Source organism: Epinephelus fuscoguttatus, linkage group LG15 (genome assembly GCF_011397635.1).
Source record: "Epinephelus fuscoguttatus linkage group LG15, E.fuscoguttatus.final_Chr_v1".
In the NCBI taxonomy this organism is placed as follows: Eukaryota; Metazoa; Chordata; class Actinopteri; order Perciformes; family Serranidae; genus Epinephelus; species Epinephelus fuscoguttatus.
Window position 1 is genome coordinate 9,711,971 of NC_064766.1, and position 19,849 is coordinate 9,731,819.

A 19,849-nucleotide genomic window follows, 5' to 3' on the forward strand; every position below is an offset into this window, starting at 1 on the left:
CAACCGCCATGTCCTGCATTGATGATGTAGTCAGCGATGCATCAGGATGCATTCGTGTTTACACTACAGAGGGCATGTGGTGCAATGCGTCTCAGACTACCTTGTCAAGTGGTTTCAGTAATCTGATCACAATGCGTCTTGGTGGTTGTTTACACTTGTATTTAGCGCTGTCCTCTTTTGATGAGACCACCTAAGATGCATGTTAATACCAGGCATAAAGAGGCTCTATACACCTACTGTTCTGTTTTCATTGCCTTAAATGTTACTTTTTGGTTAAATTTTTTTGCCCTCACTAACCCTGTACTAGATAGCTGCTTTCTGTGACAAACTGATGCTGTTAGTAACTAGCTAGTTAGCAAGAGCATTTACAGTAGCTGCTGAAGAGCAGGATATGTCCCTCTGAAGATGGAGGAAACCAAAAAGGAGGTACAATAAATTAGGTTTACCATTTTATTGAATATTTGACTTACATTTGGCAGGTGGCAAGAAACATGACTACAAACACATACTGGTATGTCTGCTGAATGTGTAAATAGGCAACTGTTTGCTAACATGTAAATGCTGGGTTTACAGCATATTCTACTACCAAAAAATCTATTAATGCTGCTTTAAAAATTCACCTAAAGTAACTCCAAAGTTTGATACAGGAATATTCTGGTTGACAATGCCACATTTGTATCTACTTGATCCAGAGTTGCAAGGATTTGTGTTTTTTATGTCTGAAATATTGATGGATGGAAAACATTAGACAATTTACCTTTCATATCATGATATTTTTGAGAGTTTTGAAAGCCTTGGCATCTTCACTACACTTAAAGTTTTTAGGCTCTATGGGATAACCAGTGCTACTGCACATCTGTGGGGTTGAAGAGGATAGAAGTATAGAATTAGAGGAAAGTCTTCAAATGCAATTTGTGTCAACAAAGTTACTCTGTTCACTGTTTATGAGACAGTACCAGAAAATAAAGCTGATATTACAGTCTGGAGGTCAGACGCTTTTACTTGACTTAACTATCAGCATGCTCAGAGGGAATTGGTAAAATTCTATTTGAGGCTTTAATCTATAACCTTCCATTTTGTTATTTCTAAGCACAGAAAAAAAATCTGACCTACAGAACTGCAAACACAATCAAAGTGCATTTCAACTGGAAACAGGCCTCTGAAGCCATAACACATGGTGACTAAATCAATATGAAAGCATGTTATTCCCACCAGATAACCCAATTTGCCCGCTGGCTTTGGACTGCACATTGTCTGTGTGTATGTGTGAGTATGTGGATGCCCTTGCCCTACATCCACCACCCTGAAGGTAAATTCCAGCCCTCCAGAGAGTTTCAGACGCCTGAAAAATTCACACTGTCTCAGAGCAGCCAAGTAGTATCGGATCAGACCCTGGAGCAGGAAATTCGTGGGGAGTGCCTTGGCACTCTTGTCTGTTTGACAGAGCACAGGAAAAGACAGGGAGCAGAGAAAGGAGGAGGGCAGGGAGCCATTGGCGTGAAAGGCGGCTGCGCCACCTGTCACTGTCTGATTTAGGGATGAGGAGGAAGAATGGAAACAACAAGACAGAGAAAAAGAGTGAAAACGAGGGAGACTGCACTAATCTTTGTAAGCAAAGGAGTACAAACAGTGAGTGGACATCGATTGGGAGTGTGATGGAGCGCTTCAGGAGGAAAAACTGTGACCAAGTAAATACACCTCTCTATCAAACGGAGGCAGAGAAACTCAGGACAGTGCCAACTCCCCTCCCTCCCTCTCCCTCTCTTTCTTTCTCTCGATTAAGCAGCTCCTCTCTGTTCACAGGGAGCAGGCCATCTGTCAGTACCTACTCCCCTCACACACACACTCACATGGACTAACACACAAAATCAAAAGCCAAACCCGCACAGAGTAGTATTCAAATTATATGCAAATACACACAGATCAGTGAGCATTCAGGAAAATACCAATTAAATCATCTCAGTAACAAAGAACTCATGTGCATGACCAGGCCACTTTTCCTGTAAAATGGATGCTTTGTGAGGTTTCACTTGATTGGCATCTTCCTGTACACTCCACACCTTACTACACTACATGGCCAAAAGTGTGTGGACACATACTGGGTCTCAGTCAGGCTGTTCTCATGTTTCCTCAGAAAAGTAATGAACCCAGTTCATCCATATTCCATCATCATCATGAGCCAGTAATTTGTGTTTAACCCATGTATTTGGGAAGGCTGTGATCACATGATCAATGCACAGATAGGAAGTAAATAAGACAGGCAGTTGGGCCGTTGAATGGGTCACAAAGATTGCTGTTCGGAACTTAACCGAACTTTAAGTCACGTACATAACTTACATACGTTAGGTATGAAACGTCATTCGTGGGGCACCAATCCATGCACCACTTTCTGACACCAATCAGGATATAGCAATATTTCAGTCAGTGGGATGACAGTTAGAATGCCAAGTGTGAATGCCAGCCATTATCAGGCCAACGTCTCCTTATACAACATATCCTCATGGTATCTTAAAAAAACCATGTACAACAGTTCATATGATAGCAAGTGAATTAGCGTCCCATGAATGATGTACTTAAAGTAAATATACACACTTAACGTAAAGATAAGTAGGTGAAGTTTAGGAAAAGAGACATGGCTGGGCGGCCATAGGTTAAGCCAAGTACAGTTATGAAGGGTAGGGTTAGCCAAATAAAGTTACATAGGTTAGCTTTAGGAAAAGAAACGTGGTTGGGCAGCCTTAGGTTAAACCAAATTAAGGTACGTAGGTTAGGTTAGGCAAATAAAGTTATACAGGTTAGGTTTAGGCCAGTAAAGTTACAAAGGTTAGGTTTATGCAAATAAAGTTACATAGATTAGGTTTAGGAAAAGAAACATGGTGTTCACTTAAGTTCACTTGGTTTCACATGGTTCCAAACACCGGTCTCCTGGGGGAAAGTCCTGTGTTTTGTGACCCATCCACAATCGCAACCTGTAACCTTAAATTGACTACTCCCTTCTTTATTTCTGCCAGCACTTTGTTCATGTGACTGCAGCCTTCCTGCTTTCATGGGTTTACACAAGTAACTGCCTTATGATTATGTGGGATATATACAAATTGTGGCACATTACTTTTCATAGGAATATGTACGAACAGTGCATGAAAACAGCCTGCATCTAACATAAGTGCCCAACCTCACTAATCACTTCTGTGTCTAAATGGGAGCAAATGCTAACAGCAATGTTCATAAATCTGGTGGAAAGAGAAGAGTGCAGGCTGTTATAGCTGAAGGTTAATGCTTAAAATTATTAAGTAATAAGCTCAGCAGTTACATATGGTCATAACATTTGGGTGTCCACATACCTTTGCCCATCTAGTGCACTAATACTTCAGCATATATGAACACATTTCATTTTTCCAAATGCTGAAGCTGAACTCCTCACACTTTGATAATTACACAGCTGTAAGTTAACAACTGATTTGTATTCAAAGCTACACGTATAATGTTGGCTCTATATTGAAATTATGAATAAATAATGGTGGGCGACTGTTGCTTTGGGCTACATCCTGGAATGTCTCTGCCAAGTGCCTCACGCCGTTGCCCATCATTTATGACTGTGTATTACTATTCATCTTACTGATAGCTTTAGTTTCATGAAACTACCACTCATGCTGTATTGTTGAGGCCATAACATAAACACAAAACATAAACTTTTAACAATTAACAAGGGTCACCTAAAGTTGATCATTGAAGTATTCTAACAATACGTACTGAGCAGGATGACAACAATACTCTTTATAAATTATCATAAATATTCATCACTTCGGGCGGCACGGTGGTGTGGTGGTTAGCACTCTCGCCTCACAGCAAGAGGGTTGCCGGTCCAATCCCGGGCGTGGGAGCCCTTCTGTGCGGAGTTTGCATGTTCTCCCCGTGTCAGCGTGGGTTCTCTCCGGGTACTCCGGCTTCCTCCCACAGTCCAAAGACATGCAGATTGGGGACTAGGTTAATTGATAACTCTAAATTGTCCGTAGGTGTGAATGTGATTGTGAATGGTTGTTTGTCTCTATGTGTCAGCCCTGTGATAGTCTGGCGACCTGTCCAGGGTGTACCCTGCCTCTCGCCCGATGTCAGCTGGGATAGGCTCCAGCCCCCCCGCAACCCTCAAGAGGATGAAGTGGTTAGAAGATGAATGAAGATTCATCACTTCTGTACTTCATTTTCTGTTACTAACTGTCTGAAATATACGCCCATACAGAGGTATCTGTGATCAGCTATAATCAGCTGATGATATATCATGTGCAAATATTGGTGGAGCTCCTCCTACCACTCTGCTGCAACACAGTTCTCTAGGGCAATCATTCAGGCCTTAAAAAACCATGATAAATAGACAGATGGGCCTATCCGTTCCACCATTAAAAAGGGTTACAAACCAGGCTTTCTTAGAATCAATTTTCCACTACTTCCTGTTTCTGGTGCAGATGTAGATAAGAAAAACATTCAGTGAAACCCGACAGAAAGCATGGTTTCCAACCCCGCTTCTATCAGTGCAACATACAGACAAGATTTTTCTTTCTGAAAGGGAGATTCATCATGGTTTGTGCAGGCCCTTGTCTGGTGAGGAGCTGCAGGAGAGTTTCTCAGAGCTATCAGTGGAGATGTGGTTGAATTTAACAAACCACTAAACTGAGATTTTCATGTTTCACAAGCTTTTTATACACACAGAAACTATAAACGCATACATTAACATGCACTCAAAAAATGCACTCACACACCAACTTGCTAAAGCCAGGCACTACATCAGTAACCATTAACAGCGAGGACAATGAATCACTTATCGGGCATCATTTGCATAGCATGCTGTGGCTCTGCAAGCACTCTAACCAACATTTCTCCCAGTTGTGAAACAAGGCAGAAAACGCAGCATTTGGCTACATTTTGAGAGAGTGCCTGAGCTTGTATGTGTGTCTGTGTCTGTGTGTGTTTGCATCCCTCATTATACAACATTCTCCCCACTTCCTGGAACACTGAACCTGAACTACTGCAATCCATTGGCTCCCAAGTAATTTGCTTTGCAGAACAAGATACATGAGCAAAGCAGCTTACGGCCTTTACATGGAAACAAAAGGTCAAACACACCCCCACCTGCTCACACAAACATCCATAAATACATAGACCCCAATGCTACCATTTTGATCAAAAGCAAACACCTCCTTTGCGCACGTCTGCGTCTTTGACTTGTATGCTATCTGTCTGACTGCCTGTCAGAGCAAAATGAAAGAGCAGCCAGATCAATAAAGATGCAGGGGTGATGAATGAAGGGATGAAAGAAAGACACGAAAAAGGAGGGAGGGGACGGAGGAGCACCTTACTCTGGTAGCTAAGTCAAAATCTGATAATAGGATGACAAAGCTTAGTGCGCATGGAATGCTGAGTTAGTGGGTTTGTTATTTTTCTCGCACAGACTTTCTGCTGCGCAGAGACAACGCTTCCCTAAGGAAATATATTACAGAGGCCATCTGGCCTGTACTGGCTAGGCGGCACACACACACACATACATGCACATGCGTACATACATGCGTAACCCGAGAACCAATGACAACGAATGACCACATCATCAAAAAATGTGGCTGATATCCCAGCACAGATTTAGTGCAACATGCAGACTACTGCGTGCCATGACCACCAGCCACTTAAGACGCACATACACACACACGCAGGAGGGTGGTGTAGCGAGTGTCCCTGTATGACCCAGATTCAGACTGCAGCACGCAGAGCCTCCTCTCTCCACTGAAGTGTTCATTAGTAAATCCCAGAATCCCTACCAGTTTCAGGGATGCTGTTCTGCAGTTGACCTCTGACCTCCCCTATGAAGGGAGAATAAACGAGGATTGCCCTCCAGGACACATGTAATGCATTACGTTATTAACATTTTGTGTAGGTTTACGGTACTTTTGTGTCTTTATGCAGTAATGTCCTTATAATTTGAAAAAAAAAAACTCAACCTAAAAAGTAACTATTTTGGTCCTATAGGGTTCGTCCTGCCAATCAGTGCTTTGAAATACACAGGAGGACCTATCAGGTTCCGCCTCCTCCTGCTGTTGCCTCCCTGCTCTGTGACTGATGCGTAACAAGATGAATAAATTATGAAGTGATGCGCAAACATAAGTTATGTGAGTGACCCTTTTAGGCTATGATCTATCGAGAATGCAATGCTAGAAATGTGTCACCAGCAAAACCATTGTTTTCCTTTGGCTGCCTGCCGTGATTCAAAAATATTGCCACCATTTCAGTGCAAGAGGCAGAGTTGCCAAAGGCACACTTGGCCCAGGCAACCAATCAAATCCAGCAAGAGGTAGGCCTACTACTGTTTTGATGCCAGTAAATGAGGTAGGAACAGTGGGACAACGGTAGCTAGAGACAGAGGGTTGACTTTAGGGGTATTTAATTATGATGAAGGTCACCCCATTAATCAAATACTCGCTCTGTCCCCTGACGCGCTTTGTCAAGACATTTTCGAAGCAGTCGCACCCGTAGTGATGTGTTTCTGTGGGATTTGGGCCATACAGAAAAGAATTAAGTTGAGAAACATTTTTTATCTCATTTGAACTGGCTGATTTCTACCATTAGCTTGCATGCAAAATAGCTAGCTTATGAATGTTGATTGTACAGCACACACTAACATTTATTGGCAAGAATAAATGTCATGACACTAAGACAGTTAAAAATGACACTGAACTGAGGGTCACTTTTTTAAAAAAAATCTTGTTTGAACATAATGATAAATTCCCGGCTGCTCATGCGGGGCAACAGGGAGAGGACCTGCACCTAGACCAATAAGGAAGCAGCATGAATTCAGTGATTTACTGATGAAAACAGCTCACAGGCAGGTACAGGTAGACTGATGGGCAGGCTGGTTGGCAAGCAGACAGGTACACAGGTAACAGGCAGCGAGGTACAGGTCCAGTTAATTGTTGAGATAACAGATGCTCAAACACAAAAGCACAAATAAGAAACCAACAAAGCTGACAAGGGGTGAACAAAAATGGGCTGGGTAAATATTTGGAGGGCTGATGAGGGAACTGGGAACCAGTGAGTAGATGGGCAGGCAGTCAGGTGATCAGGAAAGGAGAGACAATCCTAAAGCATCTGGCAGGACAGAGGGACCAACTGTCGATGCAGTCCAAATCACATACTTTGATTTTTTACTTTTAGGAGGCACTTGACCCTCTTGCTCATACCTTGGAGATAAAACAAAATGCCATTCACTGAGCTCATCAGAGACAGAGGCGGTTGTTACTTTGCAGTCCATGTAGTTTTCCATTTTAAGTAATAACTGCATACATTGTAGATTTTGACAGACTATGTTCACTACAGTAAAATAATATAGGCATATCTCTGTCAGTCATTTTTGTAGTTTTGTCTTTTTGTGGTGGGTAATGTTTAAGTTTATGATTATTTTGTTCACATAAACAATGAGTATTCCTCTGTTTACTATTTGACTGGTCATTATAATATATTATATATAAAGATAGACAGTGCATCACCACTTTTAAAAAAGTGAAGCAAAATATCCCCAGATGTGGCCACTGCGATTTTGCGCTGGTGACATCATTAAGTAGTAATCTTTGCAGTGTCAAGTTCCTGCCCAAACACCAATCACAAGCAGCGCCACTGGCACACAAAGCTGTTAATCATAATGTCAAACTAATGAACACACAGCAGCGTGATAAAAACTACCCAAAATGACAGAAACCATCTCTGGGGAAAAAAAATAATTTGAGGTGTAGTTTGATTTTTTAGTTTGGCCCATGTTCCATCTGCTAACACAAAGGGGGGCGGGGTTTATGACCTATACTGCAGCCAGCCACTAGAGGACAATCGAGATCTTTTGGTTTCACTTTGGGGAATCTGTCACGTTGTCCATCTTCATACTGTTTATGGTCATCAGTCTCTTGAATTGACTGCCGTCTGTTATTGCAGCTTCTGACAGCTGTCAACAAGCTTTCAAGCTGTCATCTGTCTGCAGCCCAGTTGATGTGATGTTTTCTGTTGTGCAGAAGATTGTGGGTCAGAATAGCCTGAGAATTATACTGGTTTTGCATACTGCAAAATGCGACCGGATGCAGTGGGATCAAGCAGCAACCTCTGAGGCTGAAAAATTAAGCCAACATGGAAGCTCCAAAAACTGTAGTTCTTTGAACGGCCACTTGAGGCTGGCTCCAGAAGCCAGTTAATCCCCATAGACATCCATGTTGAAATAAACAGCCTGCGTCAAAAATTGGTTTTGGTCTCTATAGTTAATTTAGCTCTTCATGACAAGTGTACAGTGGGTAATTTTTTTTTTATGTATATTACTTACCTGTTTCAATTTTATTAAGGCCTACAATTATGCATAATTAGGGGAAGGCCATTTTAAGTGACAGGTTGTCTGCCAATAGTGTCCTTGGCTTCTCAGTCAGATCCACCCGCTCGTTCACAGTACCACCCTTTTGTCCAAACATGGTCACCTGGCACCTAGCTGTGTTGTCAGTGAAAATCTTAAACTTAAAACATGTTGCTAAATTGGTGTCTGTTCCTATAACATCTTAAAACAAAGCAGATGCAATCTACCTGATAATACAAAACTCAGTTTATTTTAGTAGGACTTTGTTATTTGTCCCTTAAATACCATGCAACATGTACCTTTTCCATTTCTCAGTTTTTGTTCGCAGATTATTCCACACAATTAAATTAAGCAGTGACTCCCAGAGGACACTAAAACAAACAAAACAGTTAAGGTAGGCTATAATAGCTTATGTGGACTAAGGCAAGCATTGATAAACTGTTAATTGTCAGAATGGCTCTCGTAAGGCTGCAACAAAGCAAAACAAGAAAGGGAAAAATGCCCAGGAAGAAACCTTCCCTGGAGACAATGCCAAAATCTGTCTCTGTTCCAAGAACTGGATGGTGTAACGATGTTTTTCCTCCCTCTTAATCGGGCAAAAGAATGTGGTCAAGCAGCAATTACCCGCTTCCAAATTACATCCTGGACTTTTTCTCTAATTTGCTTTAACATAATAAACGACCCTGTCCTCTGCGTGCAGCAGCAAATTCTCCTCACTGCATGCTGATAAATACACACATATACGTCATTGGCCTACATTTTTACAGGCCTCAGGCTGCACCTTTTAGTTGTGTTTGATAAATATTTTAATTTCAAAATATCAAATAATAATGGAAACTCCAAGACTGACACTGTCTCAGAATAAATTCACACACATGCATGGACACACACAGACATTGAGACAGATAAACACACATTACAGATTAAGGGTGAGAGGGCCCCTCTGGTCCTTAGTGACCTAAATCCCCCACTTGGCTCCCTACATACAGAACCCAGTTGGCTGTTTAAGAGATATATTACACAACCAATGTCAGTCTAAAAGCGAAGGGCAGCATGGGCCGGCGAGGTCAATGCCAAGTGTGCCAGCGTTTCTATTTTAGGCACACCGATGACTTATTTAAACCATGCAACCACTGTGACGTCAACAACACTCACAACGTCCCAGCGTCTGGCTGAGCAGACTCTCAGCCTTCTGTGTATGTGTATGTTGGTGTGTGTTTTACACATTTGACCATGCTGGTACAGTGTGTGCACATACACGCACCAGTCTCTCAGTAGAGTCAATATATATGCACACTCACACTAAACTCTACCTGCAGTTTGTTGTGTGCCGCTCCCTGCACTGCAGTTGGGAAAATTACAGCTCCAGCCTTCAGACCTTCATGTGTCAATCAGCTGTGAGTCAAGCCAAGAAAGCACTTGAAGGAACAATCACTGAGTGTGAATGTAACAGTTTTTCATCTCTTTTGGCAGTTTGTATTGCAGGGGAATGATGAGGTGCTGTTCGGCCTGGCCAGAGAACATAAGAAGCCCCACAGCCAACAGTGTTGGATGCTGACTGTTCTAGCATGATCTTATGTGTGAGTGATTAAGCCAGCCCTGTATGTGCGTACGTGATAGCGTATGTGTGTGTCTTTGCATGTTGCTATGGTAACTTCGGTGTAGGTTGGGGTCCCCCATGGAGAACACTTGCAGCCATGACGCTTGGGACCGGCAGTTAATGCTGAGCCAGCTTAGGGCCACAACATGTGTTAGGAAGCTGGACAACATCTGTCTGCACATCTGACTCCGTGTGTGCAAGTTTGTATGTGTATGTGTATGTGTATGTATGTATGTGTCTTTCATCCATGGGCACTACCATAGAAAAAGTACAAAAACATGAGCATGAATTGGCGGATGATTTGGAACGCTGTCCAGTCCTCTTTGCCTCCCCCCACTGCAGACGGCCCTGGAGTTATTCCAAGCTCCCCGCTGGCCTGGGTCTGTTGCTTCAGCCTTAATGCCCTGCCTCGTATTAACACGCACAGAATAACAAATGTAATTAACTCTCCGAGAGATTAAACCATGGCAGAAAAGGGCCAGTGGAGAGAAGCGAGCAAGTGCCACAAAAAAAGCAACAAAGAGAGTGAATGGACATAGAGATTTGCAAGATGATGACAGGAGCAGGAAAAAAGGGCAACAAAACTGGGGGTGAGAAGGGGAGGAGAGAGCTCACAGAAACAGTGAGGAAATGAAGAAATGATCTAGCTGTCAGAGGAGTTCCCCAGAGCTAAATGTAGCTGCGTGTGAATAATTTAACCTTAAGGGGAGAGCCCCTGAAGGCCAAGTGGACATCTGGAATAAGATGCATTAGAGATGATCCACCCTACACACTAATTAGAGTGCCCGACCGTTCCATCACATTAATAATAGGCATTAATGACTGCATGCTTTTTAATTTCGCACAATGTCATCAGTGTGATGTGGAGCTGGTTTGACGAGCTGTTATTGCTCCCTGCCGCTGCCTGCTTTTTCCTGCTCAAAAACCATTGCCAAGGGTCACATTAACTCACTCACACCGTTAAGCTCAAAAGGTTGATGATGCATAGCCATGGCAATTTTAGCCCTCGTCAAAATGTTCTTGTTAACTGTTGATTTGAATTGAAACAAGTAAGGTTAACAAGAAACCGATTTCCACTTTTCCGAATGAGAGAACTTCAAAAAGCTCGAGTACAGTGAGCACAGCTGCTCCTGCAGGATTCCCTGCACACAGACACACACTTATGCACATAAAAGCTACAGTATGTACACACTCTCTTTACACTCGAATACACACAAATAATTTGCCCATCAGAGAAATTGAACAAATGGCTTTTTCCATTTTTTTCATGAACAGGCAATGAATGTAAAGCCAGAAGAAGTGGCTTAGAGAGGAAGAGGTCACCAGAGCACAAAAAGACAGGCAGTCATTCTAAATCGTGCAAAATGAACAAGACAGAGTGACTGAGGTGTGAAGCAGACAGTCAGAAACTCACCTGTTTCCAGTTGTCGAAAATTATGACTTTGCTGTCCTCGTCGTCCACTGTCACTGAGCACTCGTAGCCCTCACCTGCAAGCAAATAGCCATGTCACACATATTAGTACACACAGTCTGATGATAAACACCTCTCTACCATAAAACAGTTGGGGCACTATGAACTGAAATACAAAAATATGCATTGTGGAGTCAAATTGAGTTGCAACATTAACCAAAGTGATTGCTGAAAATGTTGATAAATTAATCTAGGACTTGAGTAGGTCGATGTTCTTGACCTACTCAAGGCACCTAAAATCAGTTTTGTGAAGATGTTCAAATTGGGTTATGGAAAGAGTTACTGCAACCCATTTTAGACATCTGCTTCTTAACTTTATAGGTCATTCTTATGCAGAAATTTATCAGACTTTAAAGGGTAAGCCTGGTGAAATTCTTTTTTTTTTTTGTTGTTCTTTTTAACAAATCCCAAAAGAAAATGAAAAGCAAAACCAACATTTTAGCCTTCACATTGGAACACTTCCAAACTCCCATCCCTATCTGTGGCACTCAGCTTAGAGTCTGTTTGTTCCTTTTCCTTTTCAACATGTCAACCTTTTAAAGGGGGGTTGGAGGGCACAGATACAGAGATTTGTCATTCAGAAATACTCAGTACTTCCTTAAAAAACCTGGGCACTGTACTTTTAAGCAAAGGTTACTCAAGTGGGATTAAACAGTGTATTTGTTGAGGAATATTTTCAGCGGCTTATTAATACACATTTAGTACACTATTGACTTTTCAAGGCAGCAGGAGGGTCTATGTGGGGTTGAGCAAAAATCATCTTCAGCACACATACTCATCTCAGTGAAGGTAACCATCACCCAGTACAATGGTGTGGCTCAGTGACATGTTTTATGCCGTATCAGGCTTTGACCACACAGACAGTACTTGGATCAGTTTGTTTCTGGTTGTGGCTTTTCATAGGATTCGTTCAGAATAATAAAACATAACTTGGAAAATGCTTGTATTAGCTGCATTTTACTAGAATATCATAGAAAATCTATCATTACTAAACAAAAAAGGTAAAACTGAACTTGCATCTTGACTACTGATTGTAGCTATACACTCTGAGAAAATGCCCTACCTATAATTGCATGGCAGGTTTTAAAATACAGATTAACCCAAAGCAATCTGAAATAGATTGGAAAACCCACTATGATGATTGACATGTCTATCTTAAGGTAAAAGCACACCAAATCTCTTGGTGTTAATCAGGTCTTGCTGTCTTCCACTGGTAATTACTTAGCGAGGACACATTGATTGGTGAGGTGTTAACCCAATCACAGAGCTGATATGGTGCTAGAGCATCTGGTCAAAACTATTAAAAAATGTTAATTAAATAGGTGTTGATTAGTGGAGTTTTTTTACTTTGCAATTTTGATGTGTTGCCTATAGAATAATTTAGCACATTGTTAAAATTCAGAAGAGAATGAGAGCACCATCATAGAAAAGTGTACAAGCTCTTTGGCTGGAAATGCTCTCTCTGTCCATTTATGATGCATGAATCCAAGTGTACTACATGAGCAGTGATGAATACTGTATGGCATGAGTCAGGGGCAAGTCAGCTTTATGCATAAGAGAGAGCAGTCGCCTCTTAGTGACACTGAGTTATCGATTGGCTGGTTGAGGACAGGGGCTCATTATCCTCAGTGTTGCAGTGAGCTGTACGACAGACAGGCCTAGTGACTGACAGAGGTTTTTAAAGAGAATTATGTGGAGAGGGAAAATGCTTTATTTGCTGTCTTGCTAAAGTTAGATCAGAGATTTATGCTCTCTCATATCTTTGTTAAAGATGCTACAGCTAGCAGCTGGTTAAAGCATAAAGACTGGAAAAGGGTAGAAAAAAATCCACCTACCAATCAGGGAATGGGGAGTCTGTAGTTTTAAGCACACTGATGTTTGATGGAGTGTTTGTTTTCTGTTAGTTTTGGTGTAATTAGGCATTTGATGCTATAAAAAGCATCATGTTTGACAGCTATGTGTGCGAACCTGTGTGCTTGAAATAAATGGCACTGCTCGTAATTGGTCGGATGGGTTTATGGGGAGGAACTCAATATGGCTGAGATTGCTGCGGCACAGACTCTGGCTCCAAGATGGCAACAGCTGTACCCAGGATAATTTGGCTTCATTTTTGTCTAGTGAGAGGCAGTGGACACATGTCGTCCATCTCTACATATATTGTTTTAACCCCACACTATGTGTTTAAATGAAGCTTTTACAAAGTTAACCATTAAGACAGATTTAAATAGGTTTATCAGTCCCAACACAGGTGCACATTCACACAAAAACACACTCAACCAATCCCTATCCATGTCTTTACCACATGCTTGTGTCTCAGAGTCTATAGAGAGGGATCTGTCCGACTGCCCAGCCAGGGATAAGGCTAGCGACGACTTGCCAACGCCATTCTGTCCCAGTAGCACTATCCTCAATGCCCCGCCATGGCTGTGGTAAGCCGACTGGGCAGCTGCTGACTGGCTGAAGGATTCATCCCGAGGCACCGCTGTGTCACTGATAGGCAACGTGGCAGGCTCCTCAATGCCTGGGATCCAATCGCATTCGTCAGACACGGCCTCTTCCCTTCGCAGCTGATGTTTGAGAGGCAGGGGTGTGCTGCCACGCCGGAGGGGGGGCGCCGTGGTGAGAAACATACTGTACTAGAATGAAATTGAGAGAGATAAAACAAAAGGACACATGTGTAAGTGTAGAAAGGAGCCACTGGGCAACAACATATGGTGTTGTTGCCAACTTAAAAATAGCCCAAGAGGTACAAACAGGCTGCAGATGTACCTGTAACACTGTCTGTTTTGGTAAATGTTATCACTGAAGAATGGGGGAAGGGTGTTTCCAATGTGTGCGTATGTGTGTAAAGAAGAGGTAGGTGATAAAAGTGGAGGTGAGTCAGGTAAGTGGCAGAATGAAAGAAAGATCCTGATGAAGAAGCGGAGCATGTCAAAGGAAAACCTACGAGAGGAGGAGGGGGAAGGGAGGGGGGGGCAGTCTGCTGAAAGAATGACAGAAGATAAGAGGATGCTAAAAGACAGCAGGTTGATACAGACACACACAGAGAGAGGAGAGAGGCAGAAAGAGGAAGAGGGGCATGGAGAAAGGAACACACAAGGGAGGGACAGAGCAGAGGAGGCTGCAGCTGTGTGTAATAAGGGGATAAGTGCTCTATAAGGTAGCTCTGTATTGTACACTGTGTACATAGTAACCCCCGCTTGAATTCACATGAAAATGGGTCAGAAACATAAAGAAAAAGTCTTTAGCTCCACCGTCCCCAACCTATTTCGATAAAGGAAAGCTGTCAGCAGTTTTCTCCTCAACAATAGTTTGGCTTAGAAAAGTGTGTGTGTGTTGGATAAGTATGTTCGTGCATGTGCATAATAGTGCGTGTGCGTTTGCAGCCACAGCAGGTCAACCATAGATGACCCTCATCAATATTTAAACAGCAATTAATCTAGCTCCAGCAGCATCCCTGGGCTTCTGTGGCCCAGCGTCTGCTTGTGTCAAAGCTAAGTACAGTATTGGCGCTTAATTAAAGGGTATTGACACAATAACAGGAACACATTAGAATATAATGTGATCCAATTTTGCATCACCACAGAGGAAAGTCTCACAAACTACTGCGAGCTAAGTCAACACCTCTCTGACACAGTGTCAACAAAAGCTAGAGATTATGAGCTTCATAAAGTTAGAGCTTATCTTAAGTATGTTGTACTGAATTGCATTAAATTGTTAGTCTGTACAGGTGTAGCTAATAAACAAATACTTTATCACCATAGCATAGACATTTAATGCTTTTGGTTTGTCGTTATAACATCCTTTAAACATTGTATAACTATTTTAGTATAGCATTAGTGCTGTTATATAGCTACTGTAATATATATGCAGTAGCATGTAGTTTGCTGTATGGATCAGTACAGTACATTGCAGTATGAGATAGTGGAGTCGGGTATAGTACATTTAGCTTAAATATGTACAGTGTAGTGTAGTTTAGTATAGTATAGTATAGTGTAGTATGGTACAGTAAAGTATTGTGTAATGTAGGATAGTATTGTGTAGTGAAATGTAGTATTGTATGGTATAGTATTAGTGCTGCATAGAATGTGATGCACTGGAAGAGTGTGTGGTGTAATGTAGTGTAGAACTGTACTGTACAGGGTAGTAAAGTATAGTATAGTACAGTGTATTGTTTTGTAATGTATGTAATATATTGTATAGTGCAGCATTGTGTAATATATTGTTGTATAGTGTGGTATAGTATAGTGTAATATAGTAAAATATTGTATGGTGTAGTGTCGTGTTGTATTATGTGTTTATGTTGTGTATGTGATTTACTGCAATCTAGTGTAGTACAGTACAGTGTGGTGTGTAGTGTAATGTAATTTGGTATTGTGTAGTGAAAGGTGATATTGTCTGGTACAGTACCATATAACATGTGATTTTCTGGAATATAGTATAATGTGATTTAGTGTAGTATTGTACTGTATAGTATAGTATAATATAGCATAGTATAGCATACTATGGTATAGTATGCTAGTATGCTATATTTATTGTAATAAATATTGTCAGCTAATATATTGTATGGTGTTGTATTGTGATATATTAATATTTTGTCGTATAGTGTAATAGAGTATAGTTTAACGCAGTCGAAAATTGCATAGTGTCGTGTTGTATACAGTGTTGTGTACTTGATGTACTGCAATATATAGTGTATGAATGTGTATAGTATTATTGTATGGTATAGGACTTTATAATGTAGCGTAGCCTAGTATAGTGAGGTAGTTAGTAGAATGCAGTATAGTGTAGTGTTGTATAATATAGTAAAGTACTGTATAGTTTATAGTATGATAAAGTATAATAAAGTATTGTCTAGGGAAATGTAGTTTGTATGTATGTATGTTGTGCTATACTACACTGTGGCACAATATAGTGTAGTGCATAGTACGCTATAGTATAGTATAGTATAGTAAGGTAGACAATAGTGTAATGTGTGTGATGTGCAGTAATATAGTATGGTGTGGTTATGTGTATTGTATAACACAGTACAGTACAGTATTATACAGTATTATAATTATTTTTCATCCGGTTGAGGTGTGGCAGTTTGTGACACAGTTATGTAGCTGCTTACACACACAGACTGTCACACACACGCCCATACATCATTCACACAGGCTCACTCGGGTAGCTCAATTAGGTTAATTGAACGAGCTAATCAATTAAACATGGCCTTTATTGTCAGGGCCGCTCAGGGGAGCTGTACATGCAGAGACAGGAAACTCTGACCGCGGGCTGAGGCAGTGTGTCAAGGGTTAATCTCCTCCTCTCGCCAGGCTGTCGAGAAACTGGGGCAAACAACAGTGCACAATACAAAATTAATACTACAGGCAATGTTTTTATTCTTCCGTCGTTACAGCCCAATTACACCGTCTGCTGCCTCTTTACCAGCTGCAGCCTGGTTATATCTGCTGTACTCTGATTCTTTCAAACCACTTACTCTACTGCTCGTTATAATTCAATTAAGAGTATCTATGAAAGAATCTTAAATGGTCCACAAAGAGAGAGGGACAGATGAAAGAAGAACTGATACCCATTACAAAAGCACCGCATCACAGCAAATCAATGAAACACCTTATAACTAAGACAGAAAATACAACATATAACCTAGTGCGTAAAAATACTACTAGACTCACAAATGTTACTGTAAGTCACCGCTGAGTGGCACAGACGCGCTGGAAGTCTCTGTAATAATATTTAAAAAATCATATCCTCTGAGTCAAGATGAAAAAAGCTCCAAATTCTTAACTCCACACAGAGATGGTGTGACAGGGAGAAAGTGTGCTGCATGAAAACAATGATTCCATCTCGTGCTATTCTGAAAAACTGGCTACACACTTGAGTGTGTGTGTGTGTGTGTGTGTGTGTGTGTGTGTGTGTGTGTGTGTGTGTGTGTGCCTACCTGGTGTGTGCGCGTGTAGTCCAGGCTATTGTGCAGAGCGCACGAGGTGGGTTTAAGGAAGGTAGCAAATACATGTCGCCTTACCTGGTCAGCCATGGTTATCAATAAGTCTTCTCTTTAAGGAACAAGCGCTGGAGTTGCAACCGCCTCTGCCGCCCAGTTCAAGTCATCTGTGCTGGGTGCAGACCCGGCATCACATTCACAGCGGCGGTAACAGACGGCGCACAAAAGAGACGCGCCACATTTCATTTAACGTAATATTATTCTTCCCATCCGGCGCGTAAAATCCTCCTCTGGTGACTTGAAAGGAGAGGTGCGGCGCATGGAAAGCTGGGGTAGGTAGTAGTAGAATGGAGGGGTGGGGGGGACAAAGAGGCTACACCTGCGTCTCCGTTTGGAAGAAGAAGCGAGTTCTTATGGGAAGAAGACAGAGAGCCATCGGCACAACAACACATCCCCTCCTGTCCTTTTGGAGTCCCAACGGCCAGCAGCGACTGCGCGTCCCTCCCCACCTCCGGTTAATACCTGCATCTCTCTCTCTCTCTCTCTCTCTCTCTCTCTCTCTCTCCTGCAAAGTGTGTATTGAGGGGGTGGAAGGGTGGGGGGGCGTCCTTGAGTGAGTGCACACTGGTCTTCCAATGGGTTTGGGTGGAGGTGGAGGGATGGACGATGAGGGTGAAGCAGTGCCCCACGCTGCCTTCATCCAGTGTAAACATCAGCTCAGGTGCACAGATTCCCTCAAATATGTGTTTTGGTCAAATACCGGTCTGTGCTTCTCCCGGTGTGTTTCCTCCAGGCTTCACGGCCGACAATCAGCATTTGTCGCTGTGAGGTGAAGCGGCCGCCAGAGGGAGGCAGAGGGACGCCTCTTGGAGAAGTGGATGTTTATACAGAGAAATGAGGTTATATTGTGCTCCCCCACTACCTTAAATGACCAGAATAAGTTTTCATTAAGGATTTAAAGGGGCACAGTTTACATATGCAGCGCTGTTTATTACTTAAAATAGTTGCATAATGTCTACAGTGGGACATGAGGAGCTGGAGTATGAAAAAAACCCTGATTATGTCATCAGTTTAGATTATATTGCATTGAGCTTGAGTGTTAAGATTTTTAAAGGAACAGTGTGTAAGATTTTGGGGGCACCCACTGGTTAGAATTCCTTCAGTGCTCATTGTTCAGGAGGTTTTTACTGGGAGCGGAATTATCCATAGAGGTCTCCTCCTCTACAAAACAAATCTTTTGCTTAAACTCTCATTAGCTTCTAACCTCTCTGGCTCATATGAAAATCTGAAAGGCCCTATCTGGAGCCAGTGTTTGGTTTGTATGTTTTGAGCTTCTGTAGAAACATAGTGATCTTGGTAGACGAGGACCTGCTCCTTATTTAGATATAAACGGCTCATTCTAAGGTAGCGATGTTATGTTCTGCCATAATACTCCTAAATCCTACACAGTGGACCTTTAATGCCCAGCTCAGACCAAAGATTTGCGACAAGATGAGTTGAAACAGGCAACTACTTGCAATGCGCCATTCTGTACCGTTCTAAAAACCTATGGGTTCACACCAATGCAGCAGATGAGACAATGTATCATCTCTGTGCAACAACCGTCTGTACTTCCGTTCTGATTTCCAGCCTTTCAGGCTTATTTTGTGGCTGAATATAATTTGTAATTTTTTAAAATATGAATGAGGATAGTGATAGTGAGATACTGGCTACAGTTGCAATTGTAGTAGTGATGAAATGGCGAAAAACATAAAACAAGCATCATCCATCCATCCATTTTCTAACCGCTTATCCTCTTTAGGGGGCCTATCCCCGCTGACATCGGGCGAGAGGCAGGGTACACTCTGGACAGGTCACCAGACTATCACAGGGCTGACACATAGAGACAGTTAACCACTCACATTCACACCTACGGACAATTTAGAGTCACCAATTAACCTATCCCCAACCTGCAAGTCTTTGGACTGTGGGGGGAAGCCGGAGTGCCTGGAGAAAGCCCGAGCTGACATGGGGAGAACATGTAAACTCTGCACAGAAGGGCTCCCGCACACCGGATCGAACCAGAAACCCTCTTGCTGTGAGATGACAGTGCTAACCACCACTCCACAGTGCCGCCAAAACAAGCATCAGATGGACTGTATTCATAATAAAATAAATAACCAAAATAATATAAATAACCAGCGCCAATTTATCAGTCATTGAGAATGTGTGTGTGTGTGTGTGTGTGTGTGTGTGTGTGCATACAGCGAGCAGCAGTGACCAACCGTCCGACACCGACACACTGTGAGGACAGAAACACAGGGCTTGGCAGGGACAGAGCACTTGCCACAGCAAGCGAACACACCATCTACAGTCATTTTGACTTGTCCAATGGACTTCACAACAAGCCGATTGGCTGTTGAAACAGGTGACGTGCTTTACATTCTAAAGCCAGTTCTCACCGCTGCAACTTTGCTCTGCAACGTTCTA

General features: G+C 42.2%; 1 protein-coding gene across 1 annotated transcript in view; it reads right to left on the bottom strand.

The window, feature by feature from the left end:
• The window catches only part of rem2 (RAS (RAD and GEM)-like GTP binding 2), a 35,239-nt gene extending 17,339 nt beyond the window's left edge, over window positions 1-17,900 (bottom strand). Inside the window, exons 1-3 of the mRNA XM_049599189.1 lie at window positions 17,462-17,900; window positions 13,736-14,072; window positions 11,380-11,453 (exon numbers count right to left, since the gene is read on the bottom strand). Coding sequence (XP_049455146.1) covers window positions 11,380-11,453; window positions 13,736-14,072; window positions 17,462-17,473 — 423 coding nt within the window. The 5' untranslated portion in view covers window positions 17,474-17,900. The remainder of the gene's footprint in view (window positions 1-11,379; window positions 11,454-13,735; window positions 14,073-17,461) is intronic.
• Window positions 17,901-19,849: the final 1,949 nt, after the last annotated feature.